General features: G+C 40.5%; 1 protein-coding gene across 1 annotated transcript in view; it reads right to left on the minus strand.

Annotated features, from left to right (window-relative positions):
- Positions 1–14,420: 14,420 nt before the first annotated feature.
- Positions 14,421–18,315, minus strand: part of KIF26A (kinesin family member 26A) — a 92,685-nt gene continuing 88,790 nt past the window's right edge. Inside the window, exons 13-15 of the mRNA XM_066321680.1 lie at positions 16,741–16,931; positions 15,721–15,871; positions 14,421–14,867 (exon numbers count right to left, since the gene is read on the minus strand). Of these exons, the coding sequence (XP_066177777.1) occupies positions 14,692–14,867; positions 15,721–15,871; positions 16,741–16,931 (518 nt within the window). The 3' untranslated portion in view covers positions 14,421–14,691. The remainder of the gene's footprint in view (positions 14,868–15,720; positions 15,872–16,740; positions 16,932–18,315) is intronic.

Below are 18,315 nucleotides of genomic sequence, written 5' to 3' on the forward strand. Positions count from 1 at the left end.
AAATGGGTTAACCTGGATAGAATGTGAAAGAAGCAATCTTGGCTTTAAGCACACATGAACTACTTTAGGCTTTGTAGACTTGAACTACTAGCACAGGGAATGGATTTAACCAGCAAGGAAAATCGCAAGATATGGACAAAAGTGAATGGACAATGCAGCCTCTTTCAATCACCATGCAGGTATGCAGGTTTTGTTTGCAACACCCTAACTAAATGGTGCATGAGCAAAAGCATATGCAAGAAGAACCTCATGAACTCTTACAAACAGTACCACATTTATGAAGCAATGCTGAGATTACAGCTTCCTCAAAACAGAATTTAGTAGAGCAGGGTTTTAAATGCTTCTTTCAAATCTGTTAGGCTTGACTCAGATAGACCTGAATTTGAAGTGTGGAGAAGGGAGAGAAAGACCCTTAAATTAATCACATCCACAACAGAGGATACAGAGTAAATATATCTTTCCTGTAAAGTTAAATCACTCCAGATGTTTGCAGATGAATAAGCCTGAATCAACCATGCAAGCCTACTTATTTCACCAAAAATCAAAACTTACCTTCATTTTAAACAGCAGCTCACTTTTTCTAGAGACACACAGCAACCTGAAATCATTTTACTGGAGATGACAAAAATCTCTACAAGAGAATTATCAGTATAAAACTGCTTCTATTCTCAAAATACCAGCATTACTCCAATCTTGGCAGTTCTGGATGAGAGATCAGAACTGGGCCTTGAAAGATTATGAAACAAGTATTAAAGTAGAACAGGACTATATTGCATGTCATTTCTAGGAAGTCTCATACCTTCTGTCTCTCAAATGTTGTTTCTTTGCAGCAGGTGACTGGACACCAGAAGACAGAAAATTTTAAGTTTAGTCAGAGCTGACTTTCAAACCACATCATCATTTATTCAGAGTGAAAATAACTTCTTACCTCCTGCTCAGATGAGGGGAATACAATGATCTCCTCTTCAGAAAGGACGGTAACATCAGACTGAGAGTGGGAAGGGTCTTCTCAATTATTAAAGAATCCTGTTCATAGCCACTCTCCAGTAAAAAAATTTAAAATTATATCATGATAGAGACTGCAACCAAATAGCAAGACAGATACTGTTCCCAATAGTTGCTATCCATGCAATCCCACTACTTGACAGTAACATCTTTGGTACAGTCTGGCCTCATTCACCTCTCCAAATTCTCCTTCACTTTCACAACAGTTTCCTTACCTTTCTGCCACTGCCTATGCAGAAGAAAGAAAAACTCCCTGGCTGTCCAGGCCCTGTGTTTTTCAGAAAAGCCCTTCTGAGACCCTCAACTTATAAGGAGCCCCCTGCCTAAAACAGCCCCTAGAATCATAGACTAGGCCAAGCTGGAAGGGGCCCATCATAATCACTGGTTCCAACTCCAGCCCAGTGCCCAAGCAGCCTCTGGTAACAACACAACAAACATTTGATTTAACAAATTTCTCTAGATCATAGAATCATCCAGGTAGGAAAAGATCATTCAGTCCAACCATCACGCAGCATTGTCAAGCCATGTCCTTAAGCACGACATCCACGCATCCTCTAAATACCTCCAGGGATGGTTACTCCACCATTTTCCTCAGCAGCCCATTCTAATTCTTCATAACCCCTCCTGTGAAGAAATTTTTCCTGACATCCAATCTAAATTTTCCCTGGCATAACTTCTGGCATTTTCCTCTAATTCTATTGCTTGTTGGCTGGAAGAAGAGGCCACCTTGCTACACCCTCCTTTTGGACAGTTTTGGAGGGTGATAAGGTCCCCCTGAGCCTCCTTTTCTCCTGGCTAAACACTCCCAGCTCCCTCAGCTGCTTCAGACAGTGGCCTCCAGACCCTTCTCCAGCTGCATTGCCTTTCTCTGGACTTGTTCCAGCATCTCAATGTCTTTGTTGAAATAAGGGGCCCAGAACTAGACACAGCACTCGGGGTATGGCCCCACCAGTGCTGAGTGCAGGGGGACAATCGCTGTCCTGGTCCCGAGGCCACACTATTCCTGATAGAGGCCAGGATGCCACTGGCCTTTTTGGCCACTTGCACACACTGCTAGCTCATGCCAAAAGCACCCCAGGTCCTTTGTCATGTTCCAGCCACTCTTCCCCCAGCCTGTAGCACTGCAGGGGGTTGCTGTGACCCAAAGACAGGACCTGGCACCTCACCTTGTTGAGCCCCACACATCTGGCCTTGGGCCCATCAATCTTGCCTGTCCAGGTTCCTCTGCAGAGCCTCCCTGCCCTCCAGCAGTTCAACACTCCCACCCAACTTGGTGTCATCACCAAGCTGACTGAGGATGCCCTCGATCCCCCGATCCTGAACACTGATGAGATGTTAAACAGAGCTGGATCAATGCTTATTAATAGATGAGACACTTGAGAGTAAAAATTCCTTCCAGCATGACAATGTAATAGACTTCCAATACCACCACCAATAGAACAGCAAACCACTTGAAAGCACCAGGACTATGACCAAGACTGTCCCAAGACATAATTTTTTGAAGTGATGAAATACATCTTGGGCTGTGACAACACCTGTGAGATCAAGGTATCCCTTTCTAGCTCTGCAGAAATAGCAATGTGCTTCCTGCCTACATCAAACAAAAGAACAGGTCAAAAATACTGTTCAAGTAACATCATTTAGTAAAAATATTTGTGCCACAACTTCTGGGAGTTAAGAAACATTCCAGATGCATCCTACAAATGTTATTAGGATGGTTTTATAAAAGATAGGAGGGGAAAGGATGAGGACATTTATAATAAATGTTCATGACATATTAAGCCAAGGTGATTATCTATGCTTAAATATTCTTTGGAGGATGTTGGTTTGTTTACCTTATGAAAAACTTACACAGACTAGATCTTAGTTCAGATTAGCATCACGCATGCAAATACTCTGCAAAACATTAACTAAGTGAAATAAAGCAAGCTGGAAGCTTTCATATATTTCTGACTTTGTATATTGCCAGGTTTTTCTAAACTAACTCTCACTGGCTTATTCTTCCCATTTCCCTTGATTATTCTCCACTACAGCCTTACAAACCAATAGGCATTATTTTATTGCTATGTGCAATACCATGGTTTCCTCTCTTTTTGTGTTACCATCACAAGGACAGTGGGAGGAGAGTTATTCTCTATACCTTTAAAAAGAGGTTCTGGTGCCATGGGCACTTGCTGAATTGAAATGCAGAGGGCTTTTTTGCCCTTGGCACATTAAGCCATTCCCTAATACAGTAGGCAAACAATAATTAAGATAAAGACTTAGGTATATGAATAACTTTCACTATGCATTAGACCTCACTCAAGGGTTAATAATCTGCCCAGGGTTGAGGTCTGTGTGAAATGTCAGGATTTATCTGAAGCTATAAGGGGGGGGGGGGGGGGGGTGTCTGTCCTAGCTTTCAACACCAGCAAATAAAACACCTTATTTTAACAAGATTACAAAGCACAGTAATGCAATGTTGTTGCTGCCACAATTTTCTGCCTGAATGTATGTCTATGTGTATAATAAAATTAATCATTTCATCCACATCAACTTTCTCCAGGAATGTGACAATATCCAATTGTAAAAATATCAGTGAATTCCTACCTGAGGCAAGTTGAGGAGAATTCAGATTTGTTAGTGTTACAGTGATAAGCACCCTTTTCTCAGAAGTGCATTTTTGTCCTGTAAATAACATTTCTGTATTTGATTCAAAAACTTTTGGGCAGGTCCAGGCAATATTACACTGGAAGCTGTGGGATTTGGTGTGTCTTCCAACAACCAGAGTGAGGAATAAGGAGCCAAGATACATTTGCCTCGCTAACTCATGTGCCTTTGCTTTTCCTCAGTTTACCCTCAATAGCATTCTTCTAATAATTTTTGCAAAACATACCAAATGCATGTCCTGTGCATGTAAATACATACACAAATTATTTCACAGCAGAGTGTTCAGCTCTCAAAAGTGTTTTGGCATGACATACAAACATGAGAAAAGGCTTAACTGAAAACTCCTCAGACTAAGTACTTCAGTACAAAATTAGCAATTTGCATTGGAATACTTCACACCCACTTCAGGCTAAGTTGTATTTCAAACTAACATAACTTTCTGCACTATGACAAAAATAAGAGGACTCCAGTAGGAAGTACACATATCAGCACTTTCTTATCCCTTTAAGCACAGTGCAGGCTTTGAAGTAGCAACAAATAAGAACAGGTGTATTTTGTAAACAAATTTCTATATCAACTTTTAAGACTACACTGCAAAGTGATTAAAAGATTCATCTTCATTATTGTAAAGAGTAACATAAATAAACAACTATTCTCTTTTTTTTTTTTTTCCAAAGATATTAGGTTGATCAATTGTGCCTGTTGCAGAAAGACTTGAATTAGTCTGATTAGTCTCAGCTACATAAATTCAGAAGCAGATGCCTCACTTTGCAAGAGTGGTGATTAAAGGCTGCATTCACAAAAAAAATTGGATTACGCACACTTAAGACAATACCTACCATTTTTCAGCTCTCCTCCTCACAGCAGATGGCCCATACAATTACTGACTTCAAAAAATTCTCACTAGAACTCCTCCAAAGCTCCTCTCACTTTTCGAGACAAAGGTATGTGCAAGTCAAGACTATTTTCAAATGTTCTCCTCATATTTAGGCTTATCATGCCGGTCAAGAAAACCATTCACACAGGATTGTAAGTCAAAATACAGTGCCCACACGTTCCCAGAAGAGTAACCCATATGGCTACGAGCAGCAAGGGAGAGGCAGAATAATAACACAAGAGCCTTGGCAGCAAACAAAATCCACATCTCACCCTCACAGCACTCCAGCCAGCACAAGCAAGTGAGAAAGCCAGGACTGAGAGATACAAAATGGCTCATTATCTACCCCAGAAGGCACAGCACTGCCAAGCCGCTCTTTATCAAGTCCTTAACAGGTGTAAAATTAGCACTTGTTATTAAAGACAATGGAGTTACATGTATTGCCAGCAGCTGAAGAAATGTGCTAGAATTGTTTTCACCTCCAGTTAATTCGGTACCATTCAATAATGTGCACGAAGCCCGTAAATTAGAGAAGTGCCTCCTGAAGCATGGCAGGGAGCTAAGGCAGTGTATGAGCATCCTTTCTAGAACACAGGTGATTTCCTAAACAAAGGACTGAGGACCAAATCCTCCTTTCATCAATACTGATGTAAGTTCTAACAAACTGCACTTACCTGAATGTACTCCCAGGTAAACCTGTGCCAGTGTAATCTGTAACCAGAATCTGGAGCTGTTGGAAATCCTCCTAAGCAAATGCCAGGACAGTGCTGTTATCAGCTTTTCTAACTCCATAGAGCACAGATCCACTGGCTGCACTGACATTCTCTCTTCTCAGCTACTTACAATTCATTCCTGGGAATAATGCAGAGAAAGGTGTTATTTACTGAGAAAAGCAAAACCTTATTTCAGATGTATCTCATTATAGGTAGATCTCATTATAGGCAGATGACCTCAGGTTTAGGACAAGAAGTCACTGAATCACTCAGGACTGTGTAGCTTCATTGTGTATTTTTCTGTTCTATTACCATGCTCAGCTCTGAAAGCAAATTATTTAGATACATGCTGCACATAGGAATGCATCGAACTGCTCAGCCATATTATTCAGTAGCACTGTATAGCTCACCACTCTCCCCCTTTCAGTAACTGGGAGAAGGGTTGGCCAACATCAAACAAATCTGATCAAGGACAGAAATCTCAGTGATAATTACGTTCCCACAGGGTTTCATGAAAACTGGCAGTGAGATAGAGGAGGAAATTTACTCCTCCACCAAGGGGAGGCAAGTCAGACATCTCGCTATCCCTGTGGCAGCAATTGGCCAGGCAGCCAGCACACAATTTGCTCTGCACTAGCCAAGGCACACACTGCCTTTTGTCTGCTGGAACTGTCACTGGGAGTATGTCAGGAGGTCAAATTTAGGGGGAGGGGTTTTGAGTCCATAAAAAACTGCTCCTACTGCCAGATACAATGCAGAGCCTGAAGTGCAAACCATGAGACAAAGCTGTCTTGCTTTAATACTAATATTGAGTCTATTACCAGTGTGTGTGGGAATGGTGCTGGTCTAGTGAAGAACAACCAACTCTAATAGCCACAGGTTCTCTTCTGCTCTAGTGCTCTACAGTTTTCCTACTGTCATTTTATGATGGAGTCAGGACATGTCTGAAACACCCAAGATAAAAAGCAAACTGTTTTTCTATTCAAAGGCCACTGGACAAGTTCAGCTTTAGACAAAATTGGTACTTGTTTGCTAAGGTATGAAACATCTTACCACTGTCCTTGATTCATCATACATCTTAGAAGAGGCAAAAATCAACATAAAGCAAATAAAAAGAGCAGCTTTTACTATACAGAGCAAATCTCCAGCCCTTGTTGGATTGATAGGTGTGGTGAGTCACCAGCACACTGCCAGGGCTGTCAAGTTGTCACTTTAGCTGGCTGCAGTACAAAGCTGAGTCCTTCCACATGGTCACCACTCCCCTCTCTGCGTGCAAATAAAGACTACAGCCTTTTCACTCCTTTTTCCAAATGCACAGGGAAATCTGTTATTTCTTCACCAGTCTCGCATCCCCCTGGGCAATGGGAGTGCTCATCATCCGATGCATGTAAATGCTAACAAAACTCCCATCTTGAACATCAAGTTGTTTTAAACCTATAAAACGGCAAATGCAGTGTAGTAATGACAAAAACTGGCAGGTTTAAGGTGGCCTACAGGGTTCTGCCGTGCTGGCACTGACATCTGTGACATTGCTAAACTAGACCAGGAACTTCCCAAAGACTGGGAGCTAGAAGGAGAACTTGAGTTATAGTCTGGTTGTCACAGGTATTTCTGTAACCAGTGAAGCTGCTCAGTCATGCACTGACCCTCCCCAGCCCACGTGGGTCACTTCAGAAAGGAAAAGGAGCAGCAGGTTCTTTAGAGGAGTTCATGTGAGTGCGCTGCAGGCTGGCAAACTCATCACTCATTCACTCCGATAAGATGATAGCACAACAAAGGCAAGGCTGATGCAACACCTTTGTAAACACAGAGCCACGCTGGCTTTGTTGAAGTATTGCCACATTTCAAGCCTACATACAAAAAACAAAAAGTCCAGGGAAAAAAGCAAAGCTACTGCATCGTGTTGCTGGGGTAGGCTGCAGCTAAATCACCCCCTGCAGTGCATCAGGGGGTCTGTGCAAGCAGCAACACAAGTGGCAGCTACTTGAAATGCATGCAACAACTTTTCATGGGTCCTCGAGTGCTGCCAGCAGCCTTGCATCTCAGTCACCATCAGCTGGAAAACTCGTAACCAGCTGCATTCATGAAAAGAGCAGAGAGAGGTTTTGCCAGGGAGAGGGAGGCAGGGCACTGGCATTTCCAAAGGCTCACAGATAGTTTGCATACAGTGCTGTCAGACTGCTGTGCTCCTTTCCAGCCTGGTCATTAACACTGCTAATGGGGAGAGGACTGTAGACTGCATGGCTTGTGCACACAGAGACAAGATTCCTGGCCATATTCCCAACATGTACAGACCTACCTATTATATTAATGAATTTTATAACATCAGTGATTCAAACAGCACATCCATACCATGTTAATTTTATAAAAACTTTCTACCCTGTATTTACAATTTACACTCCTGAAAAGGGATCTTTAGTTGCTATGGTAAACAAGTCAGTATATCGGAAGACCTTCCTTACCTAGACATGGATAGATTTTCTAGTTCTGATTTTGGAGGAAAAATAAGGGAGACATTTCATTGATGTTTAATGCTTTGATGCTATTTCAAAGCTTGGTTTGTGTTGGGTCACCTGTCTGTCAAGGACAACCCCATCAAGTAACTTCATTACCACTGCACAACACCTAATAGTAAACAGCATTTACAACAGGAGTATTAGTAAGGAGCAGGATGAAAAGGGAGAGCAATCCTTTACATTCTAAGGAGCAGATCAGAGACCAAGTGAGACATCCAAAGAGGCAACAGTGAGAATTGACAATGTCCCACCAAACACTTAAAAACTGGGAAAAGGAGAAAACAGGGAAACCTTGTGTTTGCAATAGTGGTTTAGAAAATTTCTACATCAAAGCTATACACAATGGGGTTGAGAATGATTTGGTTGGTATGAGCAGAAATGTGACCAAGGATACAAACAGGGGGAGCAACACACAGCTGCCCTCAATCTCCTCCACTCCCATGTGCTTGCCCAGAATGCACAGCTTTGCAAAGAAGTGCACAATCCATGAACTGGCATTTTCTTCCATCATGGATCTATTTGTATACATTATTACATTTTCCTCCTTCTGTTTCTCTCCCCAAAAGCCGAATTGAAGCTGTCCCTCATTTCCTGTTGCATAAATAAATAACATTATCTTCACTTTGAAAACTGAGCAGTTTGAAAATGGCATCCCATTGGAGCCTGTCTGCAGGGTTTCAGCTGCCACAGCTGAGTGTTTTGTTCTGTATTCAGCCAAGGACATTGGAAGAGACATATTTTTAAGAACTTTTATGTGCTCAATTTGAAGGCAAATACAGTAGTCCACTTTGTCCTTCCCTCTCGTTCCCTGCCTATTTAGGCTAAAAAATTGTGTTTGTACAGCACTTTGCCCCATGAGACTGAAACCTTTAGGTACAAATGTAGCTCATTTAAATGGTAATGTACAACAAAATGAGTGGCACTCTTCAAAACAAGCAGCAGTTGTAAGTGTATCTCTACCAGGCACTGACAAATGGAGGGTCATGGTTGCAGGCAAAGGGAAAGGTCTCGGTGAGACAATATTTAAAAGTCAGTTTTTCCAGTCAAAGGCCAAATTCTAAAATGTCTGCTTATTTCTCTACTGGCTATGCCCTGAAGCACTGTGCCTGCTTCCCAGAGAGCAGCACAGGAGGACTCCAAAGGTATTTCCTATACAAGGTCAGATCAATTAAAATGTGCTTTAAATAGAGTCACGCGAGCTGTGTGCAGGAACTCCAGAGTCTGATTAGATCCCTGACACACTGAAGGGCAGAGCCTCAGACAATCTGCTGATCCCGGGTAGGAAAGCCAGATAACAAGGAGGCGGGACCTGCTTTTTCCCTGCCCTGGGACTGAAGGCTTTGCTCCTTCTGGTCAGCTAATATTGCTTTAATACCAGAGATGCCAGGAGTTAACTGATGACCTGGTTCTTTTCCTACTGAAGCCAACAGCAGAATTCCAAAACCTAGTATTCCAAAAGTCAGGGAAAGCTCTTTTAGCTGTCCCAGTGAGTCCAAGCAGGAAAGGAGCTGCTGCCGTCCTTTTCCAGACCTGATAGAAAGCTCTCAAAGAAATGTTTATATTAAAGAAATAAATGAAGTAAAACCTTGGTGGAGTGAAGCTGTACTGGTTCACACCAGGGCCTAGGCTGTCCACTGGGAAGACAAAGCAAACAAAAAAAACCTGTATCAGAGAGACCCCCCGTATAACCAAGATTTGAAAGGTCCTAGTCTCAAGGGAGAATATTAATATAAAAAGTGCAGCAAGTGAATTATGCTACTGAATAAGTGTTGATGCAGTAGAGAGATGGCAGAGATGTTATCTGTGCCTGCTGTAAAAGCATCCCTTTACTCTCCACCCCCAGCGAGGTGCAGTCTAGGGATACCTGCCCCCCTGTCCCAGGAAAATACTAAAACCAGAAATGACCTGTCTCAAGCTAAATTCAGAAGCAAAAGACATATAAACAAGGTTAAAAACAGGCTGCTGAGGGAGTGCATCACACAGAGTGCCAATGTGGGTTGCTCTGAAATACTCCCCTCCTCTTGGCTCCAGCTGTCCCACCCACCCTCCGCTTGTGGGGAGGCTCTTGGGAAGGGGAAACAAGGAGAGAAGCCACTGGCTCCCCTGTAAGCTGCTCTAAGGTCACCGTCATGCCAAACACACCCCATCATCCCGCAGTTCCCCTCAGGTCTGATAATAAATCTCTGAGCATTTACACTGTCAAGGGTTATGTCTTATTCTCTGTATTCCACAAGCATATTTCTGCAAGTCAAATTCTGCATGAAGCCATGAGACGCTACATACAGGAGCACCCTGGAAGGCAGTTTCTACTTTCTAATTTGCACTTGTGATAGCACTGCACATCAACTGAACCATTCTTTCCTTTCTTCTAAATACCACTGATAAATGAAAAGTTTTTAGCAGGATTTTCATCTGGTGAAAATCAGGGTAGCTCTGCTGAACCACTGCTAAAAGAATTTACACCATCTGAAGCCCTGGAGCAAAAAAAAAAAAAAAGTCAAAGTCAATGGGATATAAGCCAAAATTGGAGTGTTTTGCTGGATACAAACCAGATTTACTTGCTTGCTTAAACAGGTGCCTAAATGCTGTAGTGAACTGGGTCCCAAATATGTAAGCATTTTTTATTTATGTCCACTTCTGCCGGCTTGGACATCTGATACAGAGGTCATCTTATAGCTAACATTTTTGTCTTAAACTGTGCCTATAGTCACACTATAGAACAGCTGCCTGTGGAGTTATGTTCCACATATAACTTTAAAAATAAAATGTAAGTGACTGGAAAATGTGGGTTTATAGCTAGAAAGAGAATACAAGGGTACCTCAAAATAGAAATAAATGAAACATTTTCTGCTTAGAAAAGAACTCACAATCTTATATTTCTACTGCATTATCTTTTTGTACTAATGTTTCAATGCTGCAGTTACAGTGTCCTAGAACTGCCCTGGCTGGAACTGGTTAGTTCAGAAGCACTGTATGGGAAAAGGGTTTACACATACATTAAACAAGTTTTTTTCTTCAGAGCATTTTCTTTCTCTACAGGGAATCTATATTTGTACTAATTACAATTCCAAACACTTGTAGCAATGTCCCCAGCTGAAAGCTCATCTCTTAGGAATAGTTTTATGTATTAATCCACAACCACTGAATGGAAAAAGGCCAAAGTAACCTTGGAGGCCATGTCCAGAACACAAGTTCCTCCTCACTTTCTCCAATCCCTGGTCATCAGATGGGCGTCCTGCTTTCTCACTTAATTTCTATTCCAGTCCTTACTCCATGTCCTCTTGAAACAGGCCTGATCATGTGGGGACCTCTCCTCTTCTTGTCCCTCACACACAGGCAGGCTCACCTCTGGCCTCCTTATGAAACCTACTGAGACATGAACTTTGAGGAAAATGGAATTTCTGTCCCTGAAATTTAATCTTTAAACTTTGAATCACCATTGCACTGGTTCCAAAAATCCCAGAAGATGTCAATATTTCTTTTCCTGTTGTTGGGAAATAGGTGTGATGTGAGCTGCTTGATAAACTGGACCATCAAGGGACCTAGAAAGTGTTGCCCCAGCAAGGAGAAGATGAGGGATTTCACAGGAAGAACTGCAAGCAAAGGCAAAAGAATTCCAGTGTGAACTATCCCTGCCAAAAGTTATTCAGGCAGCTCTCCAAAGCCAGTGGGTTTCTAAAGTTTGATTTGATACTGTAACAAGCTCAACACAATCAGGTGCTTAAGTGCAATTTAATGGCTATTTTAAATAATCACATTTAAATAAACAAGGAATAAAATAAACCACCCAGTTTAATTTTGAAGTTATCATCTGCAATCTGATGTATATAAGTCTTTATAAAATGGACTCAAATAATAAACCAAGTATACATTTGTATAAGTTTTAGCTGGACAGAACTGCAACAGCTAAAACAGTAAGCTAAAATATTATCTCAGGTCTTGAGATATGAAAGACAATTTACTACCCCCAACTACCAGTAAGGAACAGTATTTGCATAAGGAAAAAAAAAAAAAATTCATCCATCAGTGCCTCACCTTATTTTGCATCTCAGGCTTGCTTTGTGCCACCAAGCCAGAGGCTAAATGCATTTAATATGAATATTATTGCCATGTTGACATGGAACTCAGTAGCCCTGAAATGTCTCGTTTGTCTCTTTGAGGCAAATACAACCATAGTTAGAAACAAAGGAGAAAATACCAAAGGATGCAAGTCTGATCAGCAAACACTATACAGGGGAATATTTAAACAAATTATTAGATTTATGAAAACTGGGATGGATGATTAGCAGCTTGATTTTTATTTCAGAGGATGGTAATATTGCCAGCGTCGGGGAGAAACAATGAAGACCTCCAAGGAGATAATGAGGTGGCTGGCAAATAAATAAAAGAAACAAACCCCCTTGGATCCATTCAAGATGATGTTAGTGGCTACCTTGAAAAAGAGTGCATGTCCAGCCACTGCAATGGCACCAGTGCAGAACCCAACACCAAGTGCAGAGCTCCTCATGAATACATTCTCTTTTTGCCATCATGTTTGTGGAGGATTTCCCTTTTGCTAATAAATATTTGTTCCTCAGCATGCTGCTCCTTTTTTCATTTTGTTTTTATTTATCTAATCCTTGCTCTGAAAAACTCCCAATGTACTGAATCACTACATGGTTTTGATTCTATATTTGAAGAACTGTGACTTTGTGCACACAGAAAGTAAATATAGACGGAATTTACAAGTTAGTAAATATAGATGGTATTTAAGGGTATCAGCAAAGGGATCCTCCAGAAATTCTAGATGCCATATTCCCTTGCACACAACCAGACACAGTGCCAAATATCAGTAAACAAACATGGTACACCCTTTTCCATAAATCAGAAGGGATAAATCAGGATAGAGAAGGGCACTCTTTGTAACCCATGCAGTCAAAAAGCTACCTAATCATCAAACTCTTGCTCTGACTCTCCCACTTCTCCAGCTGCAGAGCGAGGAGGAAGGAATTTACCCCACCTCACTGGCCTCTTGTGAGGGTAAGAAAACAGTGCATGGATGCCATGCCTACCTAAGGAGAGAAAAAAGAGGGAGGGGAAAACTTCACACCTATTGGCTTTTTGGCCAAATGGCTGGAAAACACTGGAGATGGTGCCACTAGAAGCACAAGCTTTCCATTAACCCTGCCTAGAGAGGCTCCAGGCAGCACCAGGAGCTGAGGACCAGGCACAGCTGCTGTCCAGCCAGGGAGCAAACACAGCAGTGTCACAGAGAAATGAATGTTGCAGTTTGCCAGGATGGACCTGTGGGGCCCAGGGCTTGATTTCACTTCCTAGTTTTCTTGTGGTTTCAGAACCATTTTTAATTGCTTTTTCTCATCAGGGAGAACAAGTATGTGAGCCGCAGGTCTTTGTTCTGTAAACCATCAAGTGCTAAGAGAATATAATTATTATCACTGCTATTTATTTCACCCTTTCGTGTTTTGTCTCCCTTTCCTGATTGGTTTATGATGACGAATGTCAGGACTCTGTTCCCAGTTATGCACCTCTTGGGCAGAGACAATGCAATTGTGACATTTAAAACAGTGTACCAGACACCATCCTCCCTCTTCTGAATATTAAAATCACATACACAGCAAAAAGCGCTTGTAACAATAGATGTATCTTTTATTCACAGATAAAAACTGAAGCAAGCTGTTATAATACATATTTATACAAAGGATTTGAAAAACCATAAAAAGGAAGATGATTAGAAAATATGATTCATTATGAAATGTGGCATTACATACACTATTAAACCTTTTCAAAAGTATTTGTTTGGCAACAATTTATCAATAGTTTCCACACTTAAGTGGCCTCCTTCAAAAAAGCACAAATCTCATGCAGCATGTATAAACTTGATCCTGAGGGTTTGCCTTCCTTAGAAAAACTGTAAAAAGATATACTATTTGTCTTAAAAGTTCAAAATGCAAATGCTATATTTATAGTCAAAACTATATAAAAATATGGACCTAACTTAACATTTACAAAAACTTTTTGCTCCTTTTTTTTGCTTGTTTTATGGTTTTGGTAATAAACATAATTCTCAATTCCTGCAGTCAGAGAGGAAAAAAGAAAGCCAAAACAAACCACAGTGTCTTTTGTAGACTTCCTCACATTAAATTTACGACTCCAAAAAAGACCAGGTGTATGAAAAGTGAGGTTAGTAACCAAGGAAGTAGGTAAGCAGTTAATATATATCTATATATGTATATATAAAATGGAAAACAAACATTTATTTTGATCTGAAAAAGTAATAATACAAAACCTGAAGGTAAAACAATCATCTCAAAATGCCATAATACTCCTTTTCAATAGATAAATGTTCATAAAAATATCTTGAACCCTAACCAAGAAAACAATTATAATACAATTTCAATTCTGCTACATAAAACAGCTTTTCTATGAAACAAGAAGGCAAGTTCAGGTATGAAAACATAATTTACTTATTGCTTTTGCTACAATGTTGTTTGTTTTTTACATATAGTCATAAATACACTATACAGTATAAAATATTTTGTAGGAATACATTTTGTGGTCTGCTTAGGTTTGCTGGCTTTAATTGTAGCACCAAATACAAAAATGAAAATCAAATGAACTTTAAAGGCACTTCCATTTCACGTTTGTTCATTTGTTTGTTAATTAACATCAGGGTTTGTACTAAATTTCTTCACCTCCCTCTGGTAGAAGCAACACTTGATCCTACTTTTATCTTTGTACAGCTCAGGTCACGTTGAGGCACCAAATGATTTATGAACATTCCCATTCCTCAGCTGTTTCTTTCTCTTACAACATTCACTGTTGCTTTTTAGTCTTCACCTTTCCTCCTTCATTTCTCAGCTACTTTATCCCTTTTCTTCTTCATGTCAGACGACCCAGCTTCACTTCCTTCAGTCCCTTGAAAAGCCTCTCTTCAAACCTCCACCTCCCTCACTCCATCCGGCGCGTCAGTTATCCCGATATCAAAACACGTCACGATCATGATATGTGACTTGCACAGATTAACACACTGCTCCAGTTCTTCTGTCACTTGTTCCAGTGCCTCCAGGTACTCCTGTGACTCCTTATCAAGATCAGGATCCACTTCAACTGTCAGACAAAAAAGGACTGAGTAAGAGAAACAGCTTATCATAATGTGGATGCTGATAGCCTGGCCAAAAAAAAATTTTTAGGCATCAGGCAGCAGTAGAGCCTGTGAGAAAGCAAGTCAGATAGACTTTCCCAGGCATTGCTCTGGAGGACCTGGGAGAAGACATTCCAAACAATTTTTAATATTTGCACCTGCTGTTTTTCCATCTTGTTTACTTGAAAAGATGTTTACAAAGAGGTGTTGGTCTGAATGACCAATCATGTCCGACTGTATCGGAGCAGCGTATAAAAACGGTGTGCTTTTAATAAACCTTATGACTCCAAGAAGATTGGAGTCACGTCGTTATTTCAGCCTCCCAAATACAATAACCATACTCATAAAACATGATTCTATCACAAAGGAGCCAATATGGTAGGGTAGAATTTAGTTCTTCTTGAACTAAGATTTTTTTTCCCCTTTGTTCAGCAGATGCAAAACTCTGCCTTAAGGTTCCAGTTATGCACAGCACTTAGTCTGGGGACAAATCTCATGCCTCAATTTTCCAAGCTATAATGGATATGGAAACAATTTTTTCCTTCTTTGGAAAGAAGAATAATAAAAGAGTATATATTTAATATTAACAAACATCACATTTAATATTAACTGCACCATTTGTATGTTCTCTTCTGGTTGGTTTGAATGTTTTTTGTTCAAATAGCATATTACACAAACACAGAGTTTTGAGTCATAGAGTATTTTAGGACTCAATTCAGCAAAATATCTTAGCAAGTGATTAAGTTTTTCAGTGGGACTGCTGACATGCTGAAAATCTGTTAGAAGCTGATCATACTGCTGTTTTTGCAAAATACTTACAGTCTTCCTTCCATTTATTTGGATCCATCATCAACCTGCACTTTGTCTCTTCCAACTCTTCCTTCAAACATTCGTGCTTTGCCTTTATTTCTCTGATTCGCTGTTGGCGCCTCTCTAGTATCTTCAGCTTGGTATGGAAATACATCAGACCCTTTTAAGACACAGAAAGACCATTCCATGAATTCTCCTGTTTTGAGCTGGCCCATAACAGTCTGACAAAAATTGCTCCCAGCTCACGTAAGAGTGATCAGCTGGGTTGTTTCATTTGGTTGTGGGGTTGGTGGGATTTTTAGAGGGTTTTCAGGGGTCTTTTTATTTGAAGTTTACATTAATGAATTCTAATCTAGAGGAACTGCAAGCTACACCACTTGAGCATTGGTTGCACTTCTCTGAATTAGTGAACATCTCTTAATACATTCTGAAATTACTACTGTTTGTAGATAATTTTTTTCCAGTAGTGATAATGATAAACACAGCCTAATGATAATGTCAGAGTTACAGTGAATACTAAAACATGAATTCTTATTTTCTAAAAAGCATTCCTACCTTCTCAACATCCTGGAAAGGCTATTACAAAAGAAAGGGGAAAAAGGCATCAGTAGAAGATAGAATTCTGGTCTCTAAAATAGGACTAGCTGAAGTGTTTTCCAATTACATGTAAGCTAAACTCAGTATATCCCTGATTTAATAGAGTCCTGTCATTTACATAAAGAGTTAATGATCCTATCATTGAGGGAGGCTGTAAGGTTCCACCAGCCAGGCTAGGATTATGAAGTCTTCTCATAATGTATTCATTGGTAACTTCCATTTACACCATCAGTCATGTTAGACACAATTAATTTTAGACAGTAATAATTTTCATTTTCTGTGTTAAGGGTACCCCAACATATGAATTGTAAAATTAATAATTATAGTACTTTAATTGCACTCAATTTCCTGAACACCATTCTGGCATTCAAGCAAGGACTTTGTCTGTATATTGTAATTTAAGTTGTCTACACTTGTAAAATATGTGCTGACCTCAGTTTCCTCTTGTCTGTGTCGCTGTAATCGTTCCACATCATCAATCTCATAAACTTTAATTTCAAATGGCTCTTTCAAAGTGCCTGGCAAAGGTGGTAGATCAACCCATTGGCCAGTGACACTGGGTTTTCTTCCTAAGGAGGCAGCATCTGGCAATGGTGCAGGAATCAGTCTGCGACGCTGGAGACCTAAAACACAAAAACAAACATTCCTCAGGCTCTGAGAGACTAACACACTGGAGAACATACTGCAGTGAATTAAAGAAAGATCTAGGTTCTCAGCATACTTAGGAAGAAATGCTTTTCTTTATATTTTCCTTTTAGTAAAATACCCTCAGGCTGCTAATTGAGTTACTGCCTTGACAAAGTGGGTTTCACTTGGTTCCCAGATGGGAGCAACAGCAGTTCCTCTCCCAGAGCAGATGTCTGAACATCAGTTCTTTATTCTCTCCTAGCAGAAATATTTTGCCTGGATTGATTTTTCTTTGGTGGACTACAATGGTATTCATTACCTTGCAAAGGCCGTGAGATAGTGAATAATCTAAAACTGATACTGATAATGGCTAACTTATCTGGAAATCTTCTGCTCCCCCAGTTAAAGCCAAGCAAGCTTATCTAAGATCCCTGTCACTGCACTACATCTTTGCAAAGCTCAAACAGTTCCCTCCAGAACTACTACTGCTATTTTAGGGTGCTAAATACCAGAAGTGACTTAGTGGGATTGAGAGGCATTCACAGAAGGCATCAACCAAGCTGCAACTTGAGCACCTCTGAAGCTGAGACATCTCACACCTTTGCACCAGCACCCATGAGCTCAGTGCATGACAAAACTCACTAATTCTGGGAGCCTTCAAAAGAATGCTCCCATATTTTCCAAGAAAATCATACTGCTTCATTATGCTTCTCCTAAGGTTCAAGTTTCATGAAGCAGAGACTGAGTTATATCCTTGAAAAATGCTGATGCTTTTGATTGCAAGAGATGGCACTCTGGTGTGTCCAGTGCTTTTTTTAGTGATTATTAATTCTCTTACCATTCTCTAAAAATCTGAGCTTTATAGTACATGTCTCAAGCATGAGTACATGCACAGAGCTGGTCAGGCAACATTAACAAGCCTGTAGTCCAATCCCTCAGAAGAAGAGGGCTGAAGGCCACCAGAAACAAGCTGAAATAACACAAGCTAGCAGTAAGTATAAACTGGCTTTAGGTGACTGGTGACAATACATTAAGTACTCAACTGCCTCCTCTTATGGAAAGCTAACTTAGAAATGAAGACTCTTGTTTCCTATGCTCTCACAAAAGGGAGCACATCAAACAGATAACGCAGCTCTGCTCAAAGGACAGTGCTGCCAAAATAACTCCTGGGCTAAGACCTCTACAGGAGAGGTAAGTGCAAGTTAAGGCTGTCAGATAAACCCTGTCAAGACCTGCAACATGAAGACAAAATTACAGCAGGCATCCCCAAAGCAACACACCTCCACTGATACCCTGGAAAGTTACCTGCTTTATATATTATTAAGAAAAGAATATTCTTAATTGCATCCTTGCTGATTTCCAAGTAACAAGAATAAAATG

Source organism: Sylvia atricapilla, chromosome 6 (assembly GCF_009819655.1).
Source record: "Sylvia atricapilla isolate bSylAtr1 chromosome 6, bSylAtr1.pri, whole genome shotgun sequence".
NCBI lineage: Eukaryota > Metazoa > Chordata > Aves > Passeriformes > Sylviidae > Sylvia > Sylvia atricapilla.